The 21,081-nt window shown below is 40.7% G+C and overlaps 1 protein-coding gene across 4 annotated transcripts; it reads left to right on the top strand.

The window, feature by feature from the left end:
- The first annotated feature begins 9,369 nt into the window (after positions 1-9,369).
- Positions 9,370-20,907, top strand: dyrk1ab (dual-specificity tyrosine-(Y)-phosphorylation regulated kinase 1A, b). Of its 4 annotated transcripts, XM_069148319.1 has the most exons (12): positions 9,370-9,455; positions 11,507-11,576; positions 13,226-13,422; positions 13,704-13,796; positions 14,302-14,490; positions 14,730-14,877; positions 14,985-15,271; positions 15,435-15,581; positions 15,924-16,064; positions 16,185-16,488; positions 16,680-16,804; positions 17,142-20,907. In XM_069148319.1, exons 2-12 carry the CDS (start codon positions 11,552-11,554, stop codon positions 17,727-17,729), a joined length of 2,244 nt encoding a protein of 747 aa, XP_069004420.1. In that variant the 5' UTR covers positions 9,370-9,455; positions 11,507-11,551; the 3' UTR covers positions 17,730-20,907. The 4 variants fall into 4 exon arrangements, with proteins under 4 accessions (XP_069004420.1, XP_069004421.1, XP_069004422.1 ...); XM_069148320.1 differs by lacking the exon at positions 11,507-11,576 and having other exon boundaries at positions 9,377-9,455; XM_069148321.1 differs by lacking the exons at positions 9,370-9,455; positions 11,507-11,576 and adding an exon at positions 10,230-10,444.
- Positions 20,908-21,081: the final 174 nt, after the last annotated feature.

Here is a 21,081-nt window from a genome sequence, read left to right as displayed (position 1 = left end):
AAACCTGTAACTGTTTAAACTGATTTTATTGGTGCCTTGTCTGTATAGATTCTGTCAGATTCTGTTATGATTATTACATATCCTACTGCCGTAATGTTTTTATTTTTGTTCAACCTATTAGGTTGAATGAATGACAATGAAAGAACCAGCTTCTACTCATTGATTGATTGATTGATTGATTGATTGATTGATTGATTGATTGATTGACTGACTGATTGATCGATCACTGTGCCAAATCTACAGCTGTAATTTAGGCTTCATGGATTTCCTCATCAGAGCTGCATTAAACCAACCAAAATGATATTCTGCTGCCCTCCGGTGGCCAAACAATAAACTGTTATGAGTGAAGAACCTATTAGATTAGTCTCTTCCTGCACAGATTGTTCTGACAACTAAAATCCGAATGAAGACGCTACACAATGGTCTTTTATCGGTCTTATTATTTAATCTATTATTGGTTAATAATATGATATTTTAAATTAAATGTCAAAGCTTTATTTGACTCAAAAACAATTTAAAGTGAGTTTTTACTTCAATAGTTTTGTATTCATCCATTGTCACAAGAAAATATTGCTGCAGTTAATTACATTTTTGAAGTACTTTAAACACACTGTCCTGCTGACCTGCAGGCTGTCCTGTCCGACTCCGGAGGGCAGTTGGCTGGTTCTACCAGGCCTTCAGCATTTGGGGGCCCGTTTCAAGAGCTAATATTGGTGCCTTATTCCCCTTAAAAACCATCAAAGTGGAAAAAAAAAAAATAGCGAGGATTCAAGTTCAATTGCATCATTCTTTTGTGGTTGTTTTTTTTTCTGAACTTTAACTCGAATGTATTATGTTCACTTTTAGCATCATGAAAAGCTGCATAAAAAATAATCCAAACAATTTCCCTTTTTGCTTTGGAATCAGGATGATCATTTCGATGCCTCTCTGCAGCAAGGATCTTGCAGTAAAGAGCACAATGTGTTATTAGCTGATCAGCAAGCGATGGCATAAATAGTTCGGGAGATGGTGGCAGAAGTCATCGTTGCTTTGTTCACTAGTATTTTGTGTTTTACAGCTCAGTTAGGATAGACGAGTATCATTTTCCTCCAAGTGGCAACCAGCAGTGACCTTACCTGTTGGTTTGTGAACATTATGAAGCCTCCAGTTCAGATTCATTCCGTCACCATCTTGCTAGTTCGGAGCAGTTTGGAGCAGGAAGTGACCATATTTGGACGAGCTGGGGGAGGAGCCAGCGGTGGATCTGACTGACCTGATTGGAAACCTGACGATACTACGTCCCACCCACCAAAAGCTGCAACCTGACTGCACCACAGGCCTGTCAATCAAACAGACACACCTCCAGAAACACTGATTTTTGAGGCCTAAGATTTAAATAATGACAGGATTATTTTCAGATGGACCTCCAGAAAATTAATTAGAAGGAGTGACTTTAGCTAACAACAATTAAATATCTTGTGGAAAAAATTTACTGACTTTGTATTTGATGAGAGAAGTTGAATAGGAGTCTATGGAGCCGGAGGCTTTTTGCAGACAACCTCTAGTGGCCTTCGATGGTATTGCAGCTTAAAGCACTTCCGCATCGGCCTCATTTTTCCGACCTGGAAGCTACGTCCATCACATACAATCTGTGTTTCCCTCACAAAGTCGATCTCTAGCTGCTGTGCTATGTATTGGTCAGGTTAAGTTCAGTGAGCATTGCTCGGATGTCAGCTGAGTGCCCTCTGGTGGTTGAAGTGGTGTACAGTGTACCATCTTCAAATGAAATAACCTCTAGCTCGCGATTTAAAAATGGGTGGATTTTTGGATTCTTTCATGTCGTCGAGGGCCCCCGAGATTGCGGGGCCCGTTTCATCTGGAACAGGTCAAACATAGCAACGGTGCCTTGGTACTGCTTCCACCGTTTATCATTTCATTGACCTCCGTGCTGTTCTTTTTCTTTTTTCGAGGCAGATGAACGTCCACCTCTGGCTCTGTTTGAGACTTCTTCCTGTTAAAAGGCAGTTTTTCCTTCCAACTGCCGCTCAGGTGGGAATTGTTAAATTGTTGGGTTCCTCTCTATAATGTTGAGAACTTTAAGATGTCATGTGCCTTGAGATGAGTTTTACTGTTATGTGGCACTGTATGAATACAACTGAGTTGAAACTGGCTTATAAAAAGGAAGCGGAAACACTTCATGACACATTCTTAAATTGGTTGACGGCTAAATGAGAACCAGCCGGGACACTATCAAATCTACAGAAACACTTAACAATAAAACAATCATCAGAATGATGAGGATGGTTCCCCAGCCTAAGTCGGGCGGTGGGGGTATGTGGTGGCGGGGCGTGGTTAGCTCGGCTGCAGGGGGTGGGGGGGGGAGTGAGGGAGTAGCTCAGGGAAAGGTGCCGGGAGGAGGATAATTGGCGCAGCTGAACGGAATCGGGGGGAATTGGCTTCTTCCCTTATATAAGTGAGCAGGACCTGGTGAGGGGAGAAGAGGAAGCAGCCTGGAGACGGACGCTCAGAGGCTGGGCAGGAGAGCGCCGACACCGGGTGTAACAGAGTGTGTGCCGCAGTGTGGATCACCCAATAAAACGAAACCATAGACCAAACTTGGTGGCTCAGCGTGTGTCATCTGTCTCAAAGGAACCCCCACGGTAGCTCAGACGTGCTACAATGACCTGTTGGTCATCTGGTTCAGCAATATCGGCAGACAAAAGGAGGGAAAATTACAAGGAAGCAACAGGAAAAGAGAGAATGATTTAAACAGCAATAAAAAATAAAGAGGGAATGAAGGGAAGATGCCAGGAGACAACCATGTATCATGGCAGAGTGTGAAAGAGACACGCCCGTCCACTAAAGCAAAATGTGACATAGCTACGCTTGGTGATATCTGGACATGACAGTTACATGTTTTACGCATGTGTCTATTGCACGCTTTGGCCTGTTGCAATAGGAAAATGAAACCATGAGCAGAAAAACATGTTTCTAAAAGAACAACTTTGTCACCTCAAGGATTTTAACCTTGTCGTCCTGCATTTCCTTTCTACTTGTTCTCAAGACATCTATTGCGGCACCACAGCCACTTGATCCTTTGTCAGGTGACATTGTACACGTGCATGTAAGTTTCACGCCTACAAAACGTGAAATAGACACGACGGTCCACTGCGGCACAACGTGTAACTCTGACGCCTAGAAGGCCCCAAGCGTAACTATCTCACGTTTTGCCTTCGTGGACGAGCGTGTCTATTTAACGTGATACTGGGTTGGAAGAGAAGTGCTGTTTTTGAAATGCAGTGCAGGCAAATAAAGATCCTTCGTCAAACAGAAAGTTTCATGAATAACCAGGAATATGTCTTATAACATCACCAAACCGAGACAAATGTTTTCTAAATTAAACGTAAAAAAAATCAACTTAGTTGTATGAACCTGTCTACAAACACTGAACATATCCTCGAGATATATTCTCTGTGTCTGTCTCCGCCCTGTGTTACTCCCTGCGCCCACCAGAGGTCCTTAGTCTGTCTCCTTCTCCGTGCCTCAGTCACCACACCGACCTCACCTGCTTGTAGCTTCCCAATGAACCCCAGCTGCAGTAACTTACCCATCACCCCAGGTACTATACCTACTCCCTGTTTGTAATAACACATTACTGGATTCTATCTCAGAAGGTGAATGCCGTATGTTTGTACCAGTGCTTGTTTCATTGTGTTTTTTTTTACTTTTGTTTTTCTTTTGTTTTTGTTTTTTTACTTTTCTGTTTCCTGGTGTTTTGCACTTTTCTCCTCCCTCTTCAGGTTTTGCACTTTTTTGCTCCCTCCTTGTGTTTTTCACAATGGATGCAACACGCAGGACTGTGTTTGCTGCTGCACCGTGGTCAGGCATCCAACTGTCTCCCTGAATTTTACTGAGATGGAACTCTTTGGACGCAGACTTTGGAAGCTGCATTTATGGGCTTTAACTGTCCTAACTGCTGTCTAAAAGGCAATAAAACTTACAAACACAGTGTGACAAGAAAACCGGACTGAGACGTATCTGCAGAAATCCGATTGGAATTACATTTCAAACTATCTCCGAATGTGGTTCGGATCCAGATTTAAAAAATCGCATTTCATGTGGTTTTTAGCTGTTCAGACTTTCAAAACTCAATCTGGGTATGACAAAATTTGGTTATGTTTTGTCTCAAAGAGGTGTGAAAAGTTCACGGGTGTTTGACCAGTATTGAATGAGACAGAGTTCAAGTGATCAAGCACAAAGAGAGATAAATGCTGCATTAAAATGGGAGTCGTTTTTACCGTGTACACGAGAAGAGTCCATATAAAATGGCGCCCTCTTGTGGTATTCATAATGTCGTAACTCAAAATTTTCTATAAACCCAGAGTTCACGAGTTGTGACGCATTCGTTTATGTTTTCAGAAATGGCGGAGCCCATTGAAGTTCATTTGTCATTGAATGTTAGGCTAACATATTGTAATTTTAGTCATATAGAGTTTTGCTTCATAACTTCAAAATGAATCTGTGGAAAATGTAGCAATGCAGCTAAAGTCAGAGTAGGGGGGAAGTCGAGGTGGTTCAATGGAATAAACACAGGACTTCCACAGGGATGACAGGATAATGTACATAACATATTTAACTTAGGTAACTAGGCTATGTTAAGGGATTCAGAGGTTAGCACTGTGTCCATTCAACAAGAAGGTTCTGGGTTCAAACCTCGCCGGGGGCCTTTCTGGGTGGAGTTTGCATGTTCTTCCTGTACTGTGTTGGTTTTCTCTGGGCCCTGCAGCTTCCTCCCTCCTCCCATTCAACTTACTTTTATGAGAAACAGAGTCAATAATTTTTATGGTGTTGTTAGCATAAGTCGCTAAGTTTTCTGGTGGTCCATCTGAAAATAATCCTGTCATTAATTAGAAAAAGGGCCTCAAAAAGTGGTACATTTGGGGGCGTGTCTGTTTGATTGACAGGCCTGTAGTGCAGTCAGGTTACGGCTATCGGTGGGCGGGATGTAGTATCCTCAGGTTTCCATTCAGATCAGTCAGATCCACCGCTTGCTCCTCCCCCAGCTTGTCCAAATATGGTCACTTCCTGCTCCAAACTGCTCCGAACTAGCAAGAAGGCGCCGGACAAAATCCAAACTCGAGGCTTCATAACGGCCGTTCACAAACCAAGCTTGGTTCAAAGACCAAGGTCCATTGGTAACTTTAAATTGCCCCTAGGCGTGAATGTTTGTCTGTCTGGATGGATGATCTTTTCCTACGTCAACACCTGTTTTTTGGTGCCTAAACCGAAGGCACCTCACATTTCACGCCGAAGCGAGGTGACACAGTATCCTCTAGTGGACAGATGGGTTAATTACAGGCTTTGACGTGGTACTGGATATAAATGGATCCCTGGAAACATTTGTGCAAAGCATGAACTCCTTCACAGTGTTAAGGAGTCAACACTGGAAAGTATTTTGACACTTATGGAGTTATAATTTCATCACTCTGTAGAGATTTTATATGAAAATTACTATAGATTAATTACTTACTCATCATCAAATTGTATTTATGAAAATGTGTGCAACAATAAATGCATCATGAATAATTACCTTGTATCGCAAGTTTCATGTTGACCAATGATCAAGCGTGATAATTATATATATCACGTTCCTATACCTTACACACTTGTGTTTTTTAAATCATAGCTCCATTTTATGTATCATTATGTTTTCATTGAAATGTTCCAAAATCATTTCTGCCCGTCACTTAGATTTAATTTTGTTGCTTTCTTCTCAAAAGTTACAAAACAAATAACGAGGACATGCTGGGAAATGCTAACACGGCAACAAAGCCGTACAGTAAACACCAGGAGAAGAGTTAAATCATGATCCTCAACACCCAGCAAATGAACACTGAGATATTACTACACCAAAGAGTCTCCCTGAACACAAGCTGTAGTCTAATTTAGAAAATAAACTCCCCAAATCAAACGGTTTCACTCTGTTTTGTTTAACTCCAGGATATTCCACTCCAGAAATTTGATGTGAACAATCAAAAGCTTGTGAATACAATGAGCAGATGGCATGCGTTTCACCCTCCAGATTACAGTCACGAACCTCTTAAATAACGTCCACCGGTGTATGCAACCCAACTATGGAAATAAGAGGTGTATTAAGAAAGCAACAGAGTTTACGTTAAAATGCTTGTGACGGATATACTGTAAATGTGACCTGTCAGCGTAGTTGTTTTCACTGGTCGTTTTGCTGTAATCTTTCCTCCTGTTCACTAAAATATCCCTGACGCATTTTTATTTTAAGTGATGGGACACAAAATCCACAGTTCTCTCTTGGTGCAAAAATATCTCCCAAGTTTATCTGAGGCTTATGTGCAGCTTCAGCCGTCCAAGTTAGACAAGCACAATGGATATCTTCCAAATATCACTGCTTTTGTTTCTACTTTTTCAATGCAGCTCAAAGGGAAACACTTTCTATCGTTAAAAAGTTCGTGAGAGTGGAGTTTAACCACTTCATGTGTTTACATCAGACTGCTGAAACTTTATATTACCAAAGGAGGACCAGTGTAATGTATTTTAACAAAGACTGTGGATTTTGTCCTCCATTGAAAACAATTAAAAAGGGATGTGTTAGTGGAAAGAAACAGGAGAAAGAGTTACAGCAAGCAAAACCTGACCCTGTTTAAAGAAAGATGGAAAGAGCATGAACCGATACTACAAAGTTAATACATAACTGGATGCATCAGGTCATTTGGATAAAAAAAAATAAAAAAAAATAAAAAAAAAAGGAAAAAGAAGCCCACACTCCTTTTTTAACTACATTGAAATTATAGATACAGACAATTTCTTGCAAAAACTTAAATAAATTAATTAAATAAAAATAAGCATGTTTAATCGCTTACCAGTGGTATTTACTTGTGCAGTTTGTTCTGGCTCAATTTTCTCAGGTTTCAGATATCATTGAATGAAATTTCAGGTGCTGTAAATACTTAAAAAAAAATATATATATATATATATATATAAACAACTCCATATGGTTCAGAGCTCATATGCCCCAATTACTCTGACTTATTCACTGAAAACACTGTCAACGTTTATGGGAACTTATTCTTTGGTAGAAAGTGGTCCTAAAAAGACATTGTTTGGCTTTGGTGTGTTTACATGAGTCTGTGTTTCATCATGTAACACTTTTCAGCAAGACTTGAACCTGAAAATGAATAAACAGAGCCAGCACACAAAATTAAAACACTCTATTGCAACGCAGCAAAACATGAACGTGTTTAATGTGAACATTAACAGCGACAAGATACATCAAAAATCTTTCTGCTTCTTTGTTTTGATCTATATTCAGTATTTCTTCTTTCATATCTATAACTCATTTGTTTACATTTGGATTATTGGATCTGCTGTATGTTTATCATTCTATAAGAGCCCGAGAGTGTTTATGGTTTGATATTATCCCTAGTACAGTTAACCGTGGGGTTTCTCTGCTCATGAACACAACATATTTCTCAAGGGCCAGAGATTTCTGTCTCTTAAAATGTTTTTTATCTTATTCATAAGTCAAACAAGTCTTGCAAGTGTTATCCACCTGCGAGACTTGACTAACTCGTGTGACAGCCTGTGGATGTTTAATAGCAAAAGCTTCACAAACTCCCTTTCTTCTATACTCAACTCAACAAATGGGTGTAAATGTCTTCATTTCGACTAGGTCAGGATGCACATTTGATGCAATGTCTTTTTTTCTAGGGCTGTCCCTCTGGATGTAAAAATGAGAGTATAGATGGTTACTCCATTTGAAAGGGAAAAAAAAAAGAGAGAAAACAAAAAGAGGAGCTCTGTTAACAGAAATGGGAAATATAATGATGTTAATTTTGCCAAATCACCTTTTTGGACATTGTTTGATGTTTCATTGTTTGCATTGATATAAAGAACTTTTTTTTAAAGAAAATAAATTAGGCAAAGATCTGTAAAGTCTTTAGCATTAAGCTATCTATTTTGGGAATTTGAGAATTCAAACAACTTCAGCAACCTAAAAATTCACATAATGGATATTTTACAGTATTTTATTTTTAGTATGTTTACATTTTAATAATTTTAGGAGCAATATATCATGATGATGATGATGATTATGATTACAATTATTATTGAGAATGGGCTGTTATGGAAGCTCACATGACAAGTAAGATCTCCCAAAGCCACACTCATAAATGTAGTGGTAGCTCCACGTTATAAAAATAAGCACAGTCGACGATATATAAATCTCCGCCGACTGGTAGCAACAGGCCAAACGCGGTCGAAAAGACAGACAGGGACACCTCTGAAGTTATGTGTCCTGTAACTCTGGGCCAGTTAGATTTTATTCGTCATTGCTACATCCGGGTCCTTTTTTTTTTTTTTTTTTTTTTTTTTTTTGATTGACAGTTGCCATGGCAACAAGCTAGAGCATCGCCATTTTGTCAGGAGGGTTTTTTTTTTTCCTCCCCCCCAGCTCAGTCCTTTCAAATGTTCTCCCTTCCCGCCGGAATAATGCTGTCAGTGGATATATGTTTGACGTTTTTGGATATCGAAACGCGTCGAGCGGATCGGATTAAGGAGACGGAAGAGGCCGACGTTTTAACATTTAGCTGGGAATAATTTTTGGCGGCGCCGCACTAACTCGGTTGTCCGCGTCTCTGGTCCACCGGGCCGGTTCACTGCGCAGGTTTGGACCGCGCGCCATTTTGTGAAAATTGACACAAAATTCCTAAACCAAAATTATCAGAGGACACGGATTTTGTTTCACGTCTAAAATATATATATATATATATATAGATAGATATATATATATTTACTCTGGATCTAACTACACTGTCGTATAATCGAAGTGACCGACGCGACATTTGCGAAAGACAACGTTAAAAAAAACAACAAAACAAAAAAAAAAATCAGATTTTTTTTTTTTTTTTTTTTTTTTTTTTTAGCGTGACGTTTATTTAGCGGCGGCGGCTAACAAGCGTTAGCTCGGGGGTTAGCCGAAGAAGCTACAGCTAGCGGGCAGCTAACGTTAGCTGCCGTTCGTTTCTGGTCGAGCAGCTAGCGCGTCCGCTAAGCTTAAGCTAGTAGGTTCTGCGTGCTAGTCAACGTTAGCATGTCGCTTGTCATCAGCTGATCGTTAACGTTTTAAGTCAAACATCGGTGATCTTGAGCGCTTCGGGACATGAAGAGCGTGTTGAACCCGACTGGCGGATTATTGTAGAGGGTTTTTTTTTTTTTTTTTTTTTTTTTTTTTTTTTTTTTTTTGTGGGGGGAGAGAGAGAGAGAGGAGAGAGGAGGAGAGGAGGAGAGGAGAGGAGGAGAGGAGGAGGCCGGTCAGAGGACGGAAAGGGTTTGTGGATTTAACGTTACTCGCTTTAGCCGCGCAGGGAGGAGAGAAATCAAGCTGGATAAGTTTCCTCATCATACAGGTTATTGGACTTTAAATGAAGATCGTGCCATCAGAGGTGAGCAAGCGGGTACACTTATTATCTTTTTTTTGACATCAGCCTTCGTTGGATTCCCAGTTTCATGTCAACGCCTTCGCAGATGCAGGTTTTTCTCTCTTCTTCCCTGTGAATGGTTAACAATGACGGACGCGACGGTGAAGTTGAGCTCGCGGCGGCGGCTAGCTTAACGTTTCGGCGGCGGTGCCGACTCCGCCGGAGCCCGCCTCGCTCGCTTTCAGTCAGTCAGTAGGTCACCGGACGCGTTTTTTTTTTTTTTTTTTTTTTTTTTTTTTTTTTTATAATGTCAGGGACCGAGAGCCCCCTTCGTCCAAGCCCCGGCTGCTGCGGGACTATAACCGAGAGGACGCGGCGGATTTGTGTGTGTGTGTGTTCAGGACTGGCATCGTTATTAAACTATGTCATCGCACAGTGGAAGGAAAATTAAAAAAAAAAAAAAAAAGGTTTCCTTGTTAGCTCACTAGCCCCCTTCCCCCCCTCCCCCCCTACTCGATTTGATTTACTGCCAATATTAATATCAGGGTTGGTTTTTTTTTAATATTTATTTATTTTAAACAGCAGTACTGGAGCTAACCAGGCTAACGCCTCGAAGCTAACTGCGCTAACCTGGCTAATGGTTAACGTTGACTTGTTGACGACCCAGCTGAACGGGCCTCACAGCCCCGCTGGCTGCAACACAGCGTCACCAGCTAACGTTGGATTGGCGAGAGAGAAGATATATATATATATATATATATATATAAATATAAATATATATATATATATATATATATATGCTCGCTTGTCCCGCAGTTTTCAGGGTAACGTTAACCACGACAACGTTAGCTAGTTAGGCTGCTAACGGCAACGTTAATACGTTTTGTCATTTTATACGAGGAGCCCGCAGACACACACACACACACACACACACACGAGAGAGAGAGAGGACGCGAATTAACACTGAATATGCTTCCTAAATTCCCACCATGACGAGATCTACCCCATCATCTGTAAGTACAGAGCTGCTCGGGATCGGACGTCAGGCTTTTTTTTTTTTTTTTTTTTTTTTTTTTTTTGCTTTTTCTGTTTTAATTGTTTTGGATGGGTTACGTTTGATTCAGCTTCGGGATGGATCTGATCGGTTTGGGCGTGAGAAGATGACACTCGGGTTTTGTTCCAGAGGTCTTTTAGCCCATCACTTATGATGATAATGATGCGGATACTAATAGTAAGCTAGCTGTCGTTGTATTTACCCCTAAAAAAAAAAAATTAAAAAAAAAAAAAATAGGCCCTTCGATGCCGTAATGACTCCGAGCCAGGAAAAGGAACTGTTCATATGTCAGTACTGAAAATTTAAGAATAATCAGACGGGTTTTTTGTTTTTTTTTAGGAGAGACTGAAGAGCTACAAGTGCGCTTTCAAAATGGCTTTGTGGTCAAATATAGCTTGGATTTTCCCAGTAGGGTTTGTGATTTTCAAGATGTCAAATTCACCCTATAGCTGTGTTAGTCTAATACCAGCTATTGGGTTTGTGAATTGGACTCAAACCAAACTTTTTTTTAAGCTCTTTTAAATTTGCACTATCCTTTACAGTAATTGTAGTTGGGCCAGTTGGGTTCTGACTATCAATTGCCTATTTAAAAAATTAAAACAAACAAAAAAACAGATTTCAGATCTTAAAATCCACTTTAGGTATCATTTAAATATCATATTGACTATGGACATGCTGAGAGGAGATAAATAACTCCTATAGGCCCACAACAATATTAACCCTGACTTGTTTAAATGTTTTGTAGTCTGGGCCTATCTGAGTAAACTATTTTATCCTTTACCAGTTTCACAAGAGCTTCATATATATATTTCACAGTTGATCTACAACCAGTTCATATTTTCTGAATTGGAGCTTTATTCTTAAATTCCTCCTAAAATCATACCTCAACACACTTTTTTAGGGGATGTCCTGTGATTTTTGGGGTCCCTTGTCCCTTCCTCGTACCAAAAGTTTAGCTAATTTTAAAGGCAAATCCCACCAAAGATGTACAATAATAATAATCTGTTTTTATTCTTTGTAGTGGGTTGTGGTTTGCTGCTGGACTCTCCTCCCAGGATGATATGAAATGTTACAGGAGAAGATGCATCCAGGTTAGCTGCTATACATTAAGCCTTGACCCTTTGGTGGGGGAAGTAGTACACCTAAGATATTCTCTTTCCCTTATGTTGCTGTTTTGAATTTGGCATCCAGGTGCACAAATGTTAGGATAGTCTCAAGTGGGAAAAAGGCAAACAATGCTGAATCATTAGTAAGACTGCTCAGTACGGTATATAACATTTCATTCAATGCAGTTTAACTTTTTATTTGAAGACAGAGCTCAAATCGATTAAAATAAGTTTGACATAAATTGTCTTCAGGTACAGGCTTTAGAATACATAAAACAGACATACTAGTCATCATGACAAAGCAGTCTTACTATTTTAGTGCATTAAACATGTGTATTATAAAGACAATTTTCCAGTGAAAATTAACATTAACCTAAATTGTAAAATATCTATATCTAGATATAGATATTTATCTATATATATACATATATATAGATATATATCTATATCTAGATATATCTATATATACACATATATATAGATATATATACACATATATATAGATATATAAAGAAATATGTGTGTGTATATATATTGAAAATAAGATACAATAAAACATCTTAGTTTTCCCTTCAAGTACAGTGCTTGTCTGTGCTCTATCATCTTACAGTTCCTCTTATTTCTGTCAGTGAATGTGTATTTTTTGCTTTTCCAAAGCTGGGTCAGCTTTCTAACGCTCTCAGATGGAGTGCAGGTTTTGGGCTGTGCAGCTATTTTGCTGTCAGGCTCTTGTGTTGAAAGCAACGTCTAAGTGTGCCAAAGTTCAATTTTATTTCTTGTTTATTTCTTGTTTTCTCATTGGAAAATGGGAGCAGCTCTGCCCTGGCAACAAAAGTAGGCTATTTGCATACTGCGTTGTGATTGGTCTGTGCATTGATGGGCTTGCCAAATCACGCTGTATCTCTGTGGTGATAGGCTATGCTAATTAGGTGCTGTTGCTGGGATTCTGAATAGTGGTTACTGTGTAGCACTGGTGAATTGTGTTGTCTGGTGAGAGATGCTGATAGCTGAACATGCTATTTAATAATTTTTTGATTCCTTCTGGCTTAAAATGAAGGATGATTCACTGTACAGTGTGGAGATGCTGTCTTTTCACCCTTTTTCACTGTTAAACCTGCTCTTTTTCTCCTTGTTCTTCACAAAGGTTGATATATTACTGTTAAGTTTTATTTTGTGCTTATCCTTTGATGCATTTTTCGACTTTACATATTTAACAAAAGACAGTATGCATTAACCTGACATTTCTCTTAACAATGTAAAAATTATTGTTGTTCTCAACATGTAATGATCATTTTGTTTTTTGTTGTATGGCGTATGCTTTATTATTTCAACATACATGTAAATAGTAAAAATGCTTAATTTGCATTTTGAAAATATTATCCTTTCTCAAAGGTAGGGTTAGACATTTTTGTCAAAGGAATTGTTACTGGTTACATTAAGCAGAAAATGCTGCCTATTTCTATTATATTTGTACAGTAAGTAGAAAATATATATAACAGTTTTACTTTAGGCCACAAATCTATTGTGTGAAGGAGAAAATTCAGCCACTTCAGATCAAGATTATCACCCGTTTCGTTACATATCATTTTGAATCAAGTGAAAATGCAACTCAGAGCTGTGTTCATTTCTTCCAGGAGGAGAGACTTCAGCATGCAAACCTTCGTCCGTCCGGCTTGCGCCCTCTTTTTCTTTACACACTGCTGGTCTTCAGATGGCTGCTCCAATGCCCCATACGCACCAGCAGTACAGTGACCGCCACCAGCCAAGCACTGACCAATCTGTTACGGTCTTACCGTACAGCGACCAGACACCACAGCTCACTGCCAATCAGGTACATTAACCCTACCCTTCTCCAGTGCCTGGATTCCTTTTAGTCTTCATCTGAATTGCAATACTTAGAGATATAAAAGTCTACTTCTCTTTTTTTCTGCTGTCACCAGGCAGAATAGCTGCTTGTCAAATGTTTCAGTCTAGCCAATTCATATTGTGCAAAACTAACTGTATTAAAATGTTAAGGGTAGGCCTTTAACATTAAGGCTGTAAATCAATCACAAAGGTGCCGTGCATATTTTTTGTTTATGAGATGTTGTGATTTTCCTTTTGATACTACAGAGGCACATGCCCCAGTGCTTTCGTGACCCAACTTCAGCTCCCCTGAGGAAGCTGTCCATTGACCTTATCAAAACATACAAACACATCAATGAGGTCAGTTTCCTTTTTTTATTCATTAAATGTATCTGGAGCTGCAATAATTAATCAATATTCTTATTGAATGGAAATTAATCTGCTACTGTTTTGATAATCATAATCATTCAGTTGTGTTTTAAAGCAAAAATGTCAAATATTTACCATTTCAACTTTCTCAAATATGAAGATTATTTTTTTGTTTTCTATTGTTTTTAGTTTTTTTTTGTAACACTTGATTCTGCCCAGATATCTTACAATTCTGGATTGAAACAACACATTTAAAGGTGGCACCTATTTGCAATGGCAAATCATGTGTACTTTTTACTCTTTTTGTAAATAAAAAAAGATGCATTTTTTTAACCAAAAATACATTTCAGATGATTCCATAAAAAACTAAATAGATATGTATATGCAGCCCAAAAAGCATTTATCTGTATCAGCAATTTGGTAAATCGGAAGGATGTGTGAAACTTGATGGCAATATATGGTGTGTGATCGTGAGAACTGTTCTGTTGATTTACAGGTGTATTATGCAAAAAAGAAGAGACGGCACCAACAGGGTCAAGGTGAAGACTCCAGTCACAAAAAAGAAAGGAAGGTCTTTAATGATGGCTATGACGATGATAACTATGACTACATCGTCAAGAATGGGGAGAAGTGGATGGACCGCTATGAGATTGATTCCTTAATAGGAAAAGGATCATTTGGACAGGTGCTTGATTATAGGCTGCAGACACACACACACACACACACACACACTTGGTTTGAGTGCACGTGATGGATAATTTGTAGATAAAAATGGTTTCATTTTGCTCTGTATTGATGACCTCAACCCTTTTTATGCCACCCTTTTCATATGTTAGCATTTGCATTGTTGATGTCTAATATTGAATGAACAGTTCTGTGTTACGGACACATTAAACCCGACATTGTTCTCGTCGGCCTCTTTAGGTTGTGAAGGCATACGACCGAGCAGAGCAGGAATGGGTTGCCATTAAGATCATCAAGAACAAGAAAGCTTTCCTCAATCAAGCCCAGATTGAAGTGCGCCTCCTAGAGCTCATGAACAAACATGATACCGAGATGAAATACTACATTGGTAATCCACTCTTGAAATTTACATCTCATCTGACGAGACATATTAAAGAAATTTTAAAGGCTTTTTCCGGTATTTGACTAACTTTGGTACGTTTTGGTCTCCTGCAGTTCACCTAAAGCGTCACTTCATGTTTCGGAACCACCTCTGCCTCGTGTTTGAGATGCTGTCCTACAACCTATACGACCTGCTCCGAAACACCAATTTCCGCGGCGTCTCGCTCAACCTCACCCGGAAGTTTGCCCAGCAGCTATGCACGGCGCTACTTTTCCTGGCCACGCCTGAGCTCAGCATCATCCACTGTGACCTGAAGCCCGAGAACATCCTCCTCTGCAACCCCAAGAGGAGTGCCATCAAAATAGTGGACTTTGGCAGCTCATGCCAGCTGGGACAAAGGGTATCTAAAGCTGCAGTTTTTCCTTATCAGCAATAAAATGAAAGGAGGCAAAAAAATGTCCCTGAGAATTGTGCAATGGGTGTTTCCTCTCATCATTACCATGAAGAGGTAATTCGAGGCAAATGGTGAGTTTCACTCTGTGCTTTTTTTCTTTTTCCTCTAGATATACCAATATATCCAGAGTCGCTTCTACCGCTCCCCAGAGGTGCTGCTGGGAATGCCCTATGACCTGGCCATCGACATGTGGTCCTTAGGCTGCATCTTGGTGGAGATGCACACTGGAGAACCTCTCTTCAGTGGAGCCAATGAGGTAGAACAATCTGAAACTGATTTGTTCAACGCTCTGCTTTGAAATAGAACTAAGAATGGTTATTATTATTATTATGTCCAGCATAAAAATAATGTCACGTAAACCTCACGAATTGAGGGAAATGGAGTTCATAATCCTAAAACATCCATCCCCTCCCTGTCAAGTTGTCTGCAGTAACTGCGGCCACTTAATCTCAACAGTTAATGGCATTAACTTCCATAATAACGGATGTAAAAGTGTATTCATTGTGTAGATAGTCCTAATGTCCCAGAGGAGTCAGACAGAATTGGAAACCTTTACAGTGTGTCTGACTGACTTGATTGAATACCTTTTCTCCCCCAGGTGGACCAGATGAACAAAATAGTTGAGGTTCTTGGTATCCCGCCTAATCACATAATGGACCTGGCCCCAAAAGCCAGGAAGTTCTTCGAGAAGCTTTCAGACGGTACATGGAGTGTTAAGAAGACCAAAGATGGCAAAAGGGTGAGCTCAGTTCTTTGATGCAGTCCGACTCTGACAACAATCAGTGATGGTGATTACTGAGAAAAAATAAGGTGGCATTCAAGTACATTTTTTAATCTTGGTGTACTCTGCTTTAAACAGTATAAGCCTCCTGCTTCACGGAAGCTCCACTCCATCCTGGGTGTGGAGACTGGGGGTCCGGGTGGCCGGCGGGCGGGGGAGTCCGGCCACGCTGTTGCTGACTACTTGAAGTTCAAGGACCTGATCCTGCGGATGTTGGACTATGACCCGAAGAGCCGCATCCAGCCCTACTATGCCCTGCAGCACAGCTTCTTCAAGAAGACTGCGGACGAGGGGACCAATACGAGCAGTAGTGTGTCTACAAGCCCCGCGTTAGAGCAGTCCCAGTCGTCAGGAACCACCTCCAGCACCTCCTCTAGTTCAGGTAAGGGCCACCTGAACGCTCTGGGCAGCACAAGATGTCGTTATTAACAGTACAGTACAGGTTATTAACCAGAAGCAACAACATTAAACATCATTTTTCAACGCCGTTGTGGAACCTTGAGACACTAAACATCCTGTTGTAGCGTTGACGTTGTTGCGACTGTACTCGTGACGCTTCTGTTTCACACGTAGGAGGCTCATCTGGGACGAGTACCAGTGGCAGAGCAAGATCAGACCCTACCCATCACCACCTGCACAGTGGAGGACACTTCGGCACGGCCCTGCCTGCCATCGATGGTGACAGCCTCTGCCCACAGGTCAGTCGGTTACCCTGGAAACATCCTAAAGTATATCTGGTCAGGAGTGGAGGTATTGACGTGGTGGTGAATGAAGACAGTTGATATTCTGATCGTCTAATAAAAGACGTTGAGTCTCGGAGTCGGTTTCATGAGAAGTGTGTAATATTCTGGAAAGCAAACTTGTCGTGTTTTACAAATTGTGAACTTTAGAGCTTTATCTCTGGAAGTGTACTAAACATGAAGCTCCTTACGTTGCTGTGATACAAAGCGGATCCGCTCAGTGTGACCTTCATGTAGATCAAAATGAGTGCCGCCGTATTCCACCGCTAACTCTTCTTTTGCTTGACGTTGACAGGCAAGACAGCCTTACCCACCCCCGCTGGTGTGGGGAGGTGGTGTTGGACCAGAGTCAGTCACTGGAGAGACCCACCCAGTCCAGGAGACCACCTTCCATGTTCCCCCCCAGCACCCTAAGGCCCTGCATCCCCACTCCCATTCTCATCACCACCACGGCCCGATGATGGCGACACGCCCGCGCCCGCGCCACTACACCTCCCCAACACACAGCTCCTCGACACAGGACTCCATGGAGGTGGTTCATGGCCACCTGTCCATGACCTCCCTGTCTTCCTCTGCCTCCTCTTCCTCGACATCATCCTCTTCCACTGGGAACCATGGGAACCAGGCCTACCAGCTCCGCCATTTGCCCGCCGGAGCCCTTGACTTTGGTCAGAATGGTGGGCTGAGCATGGGGCTAGGTGCCTTCTCGAACCCACGGCAGGAGACTGGCATGGCAGCGCACCCTGCGTTCTCCATGGGCACGAACACGGGGCCTGGCCACTACCTAGCCGAAGGCCACCTGGGCATGAGGCAGGGCATGGACCGGGAGGAGTCTCCGATGACCGGAGTGTGTGTGCAGCAGAGTTCTATGGCCAGCTCGTGACTGCACTGACATTTGGCTGTGTGTTCCCCCCCTGTGCGTCATTTTTAAGGTGGTGTTTTTTACTACAAGGTGTGTTGAGAACAAAAGCTGCTCACGTCAGAAGGGAGATATCACTGAACCGCTACTACAGAGAAAAACCTTTGTTAAAAAGTATATATGTAATTTTCATCCATTTTTCTTTCGCAATCATTAGGCACAAAATAATACTGCGGAATAACCATAGTGAGATTGAGACATCCATTACCATTTCACCAGTTTCATGTAACCACCAAGTAATCACCATATGGTATTTATGTGGCAAAATCTTCTAAGGAGCATTTCAAAGCCGAGTCGGAAGCTGTTTTTGCAGGTAGCTGTCGGTGATAAAATGCTCGGCACCCTCCTTCGGTTCAGACCGTGGACTGCCTGACATTACTCTTCCACTGGTTCTTCATTATTTTTTGCCCTTTTTTTTTTTTTTTTTTTTTTAAAGTGAAATTTCACGTAAAAGCTGCTTGTATATCCTGTAGCTTGACAATGAGGGGAAGTGTTTGCAGTGATATTTCTTGTTGTCGGTCGGTATTGTGTAACTCTGTTCAAGGGGAGCACATAGCAGTGGAGTCCCTAAAGCGTGTGCTGGCCAGGGGGGAGAGGAGACACCCCCCCCATCCCGCCCCCACCCCCCACCCCCACCGCCCCCACCCCCCCCGCCCCGCAGGTGGATGCTCACACCAACCGGGTCAAAGGAGAGGGAGGCACCACCCATCACGCCGAGAGGCCCCCTGTAGTCCTGCAAGCTGCGACCGGTCCCCGGCACAGGCGAGAGCAGCGACGGGCACGGGAGACGAAAGGATCCAGCCCAGCGAGAGGAAGACGGTCAGCGGCTGGTTCTCGATAACCCTTTGGCCTTATGACTCATGGACTTGGACTGGGATGGAGCTGGACATTATCATTTGAATTAAGATGGCTTTTCTCTATTTTTCTCTCTAGACAGCCCTTAATTCTTTAAGGAAATTAAAACAACTTAGAAAAGGTAAATAAGAATGGTAATCTGAGGCCTTTCTTGACAAAGATTTCGTCTTCAGCAGGGCCCCACATAACAGGGTCTTATTGTACACAACAACCTCCTAAACATTACTTCCTTGAAACTGGTTAAGGATTTTGCAGTGGAAAGAACTATCTATTCCAGAGTCTACCCTTTTATGTTTTGTTATTTTTTTCCCTTTTGCATGTAGTTCCTCATCAGAACCACCTGCACAAGTCTCTCCATCCAAAACATGGAAACTGAAGAAAAAAATGAGTTAAGTGACTGCCTTTTTTCTCCTCAAATTATGCTGTGAATTTTACAAGAATTTATTTTCCCTTTGGATATGTTTTTATACCAAAGCAGTTGTTTTATAGCATATAGGTGTCTGTAACCAATAATGTAGCAGTTCACCACTTTGACGCAAAGTTTATCAAGATCTTATTTTAACGTCAACACAAACAGCTGCAATATATTACTTTAGCAAAACTGGAGACCGTTGTCAAGACCGTTGGCTATTGTGTATTCTGGCCAGATTTGTTTGCAACGTTTTACCAAAACTGTTTCCATATTAATTGGTAGATTATTTTGGGAGTCTTTTAAAACTTTGGTATGTTAGAGAATTTGGTAGTTACTCTGCAGGCTCCGGAGTAGCAAGATAGAAGCTGATGGTTTAAAAAAAAAAAAGAAAAAAAAGAAAAAAAAAAAAAAGGAAAAAAAAAAAAAAAAAGGAGACTAATGCGTTCTATTTCTGTGTCGTCGTTTTTCTTTTGCCCCCATCATACTATTTCAAAGGGTGTTGCTGCCTTTCATACATCATTTGGTCAACTTGGCTAGTTTCTGCCATGAAGCAAGACTTTGTCCTGGCAGGGTGAGGATAGTTGTGGAAAATCAGTTTGTGTTGAATGGTATTGTTCTGATTTGGTAGGGCAGATCCCCATGATTGTTGTCCTATTAAAAGGGAAAGGGTGTCTGTCAGACCACAATCACATGCTTTGCAGAAGCAGACATGCAAGTCCTCAAAACATTACAGTCAATTACCAGATTTTTTTTTTAATTTTTTTTTTTTTATATCAGGGATTTTGAAGTGCTTTCTTTCTTCTGTTACTCATTTTACCAGCTTTCAAATTAGACAAAAACAAACAAACAAACAAACCCTGCCCACAGCCACCACTCAAATTCAGGGCAGGCCACTGGTCATGCTGTTGTCATTTTAAAGGAGAAACCATCATTAGAAACCACGCTTGGTATTTCCACAAACAAATGTAAAGCTACCTATATTGAGATTGGGGTTTTATCTGGATGTCAAGGTTAATTGCAAATTTGCAATCATTTTTCATACCCCGCAGAATTTGAGACGTTTAGAAAATTGCCGGCGGTTTTATTACTGGCACTCATACTGGTACTAAACATTCCAAAAATAAAGACTGAAAAAGAAAAAAAATTGACTGCAGTGACTCGTAAGTGTGCGCCTATTTCAGATCATGCTGATTGACCTCTTATTTAGAGCAGTTGTCATGAAATGCAGCCCCTTTTTAATAGTTGAAATAGAATTTATGTATATATTTATATTTTTTTAATAAAGGAAGTATAGAACTCACTACCTTGCTCCTGCTGGTATGTTGATTATGTTTGTCAATTTGGTGACCATTCAGTGGGCAGGAACTCCTGTTTTCTTAGTGGCAAAACCTTGCCTTTTGGCAAAGGTACTTGACTACATCAGGACAACACTATGAGGTAGGGTTTGAATCAAACAGGGAAAGCTAGATCTTCAAACCTTAATAATTTTCACAGGGTATATTGTAAGTGCATGTACATCACAAACCTTACTTTTTGGTTATATGAGAAGCACATGGTTGAAAAAAGGTTCCATCTTTCATAAGCCTGTTCAGTTTGTGGGTTATACACAAACACGTATACTTGTTGACATATCTGAACACCCAACAGAAGTTGAAATCCTCTTTATTTAATTTGGATTTATCCTTTTCATTTTTGATTTCACATTTTTTTCACTTTTTTTGTACATGCAACATGCACTATAGAATTGAACAGCATGGGGGAAAGGATAAGTCCATGTATCCACAGATTGTAAGATCTAGTCAAGACTTTGCTGTGTTTATGACAATGCCCTTTGTATTATATTAAGACAGTCTTATGTATGATATATAAAAAGAAGTTAATTGAAAAACTGCGTGTCTTTATTGTTCGCTGACCAATTTACATGACGTGTTCACTTTTTTTTTGTTTTAACCCCACGTAATCTACAAAAACACATTAACATGAAGAACAATAACCAAGTGATAAACCCCGTGCAATGGTACGAATTTAAGCAACAGTACAGGGCAAATA

Source organism: Embiotoca jacksoni, unplaced genomic scaffold, assembly GCF_022577435.1.
Source record: "Embiotoca jacksoni isolate LCO1_2020_lvr unplaced genomic scaffold, fEmbJac1.0.p SCAF_14, whole genome shotgun sequence".
Lineage (NCBI taxonomy): Eukaryota > Metazoa > Chordata > Actinopteri > Embiotocidae > Embiotoca > Embiotoca jacksoni.
Note: the sequence above shows the minus strand (reverse complement) of the source record. Positions and strands in the feature narration are given on the sequence as shown.

Excerpts from the sequence above, each read along its gene's own strand:
- dyrk1ab (XM_069148319.1), top strand. The coding sequence starts at position 11,552 with ATGTTACAGGAGAAGATGCATCCAG. Across the intron at positions 15,272-15,434 it reads CATGCCAGCTGGGACAAAGG|ATATACCAATATATCCAGAG; the intron begins GTATCTAAAGCT and ends TTTTTCCTCTAG. Across the intron at positions 16,805-17,141 it reads GTGACAGCCTCTGCCCACAG|GCAAGACAGCCTTACCCACC; the intron begins GTCAGTCGGTTA and ends TGACGTTGACAG.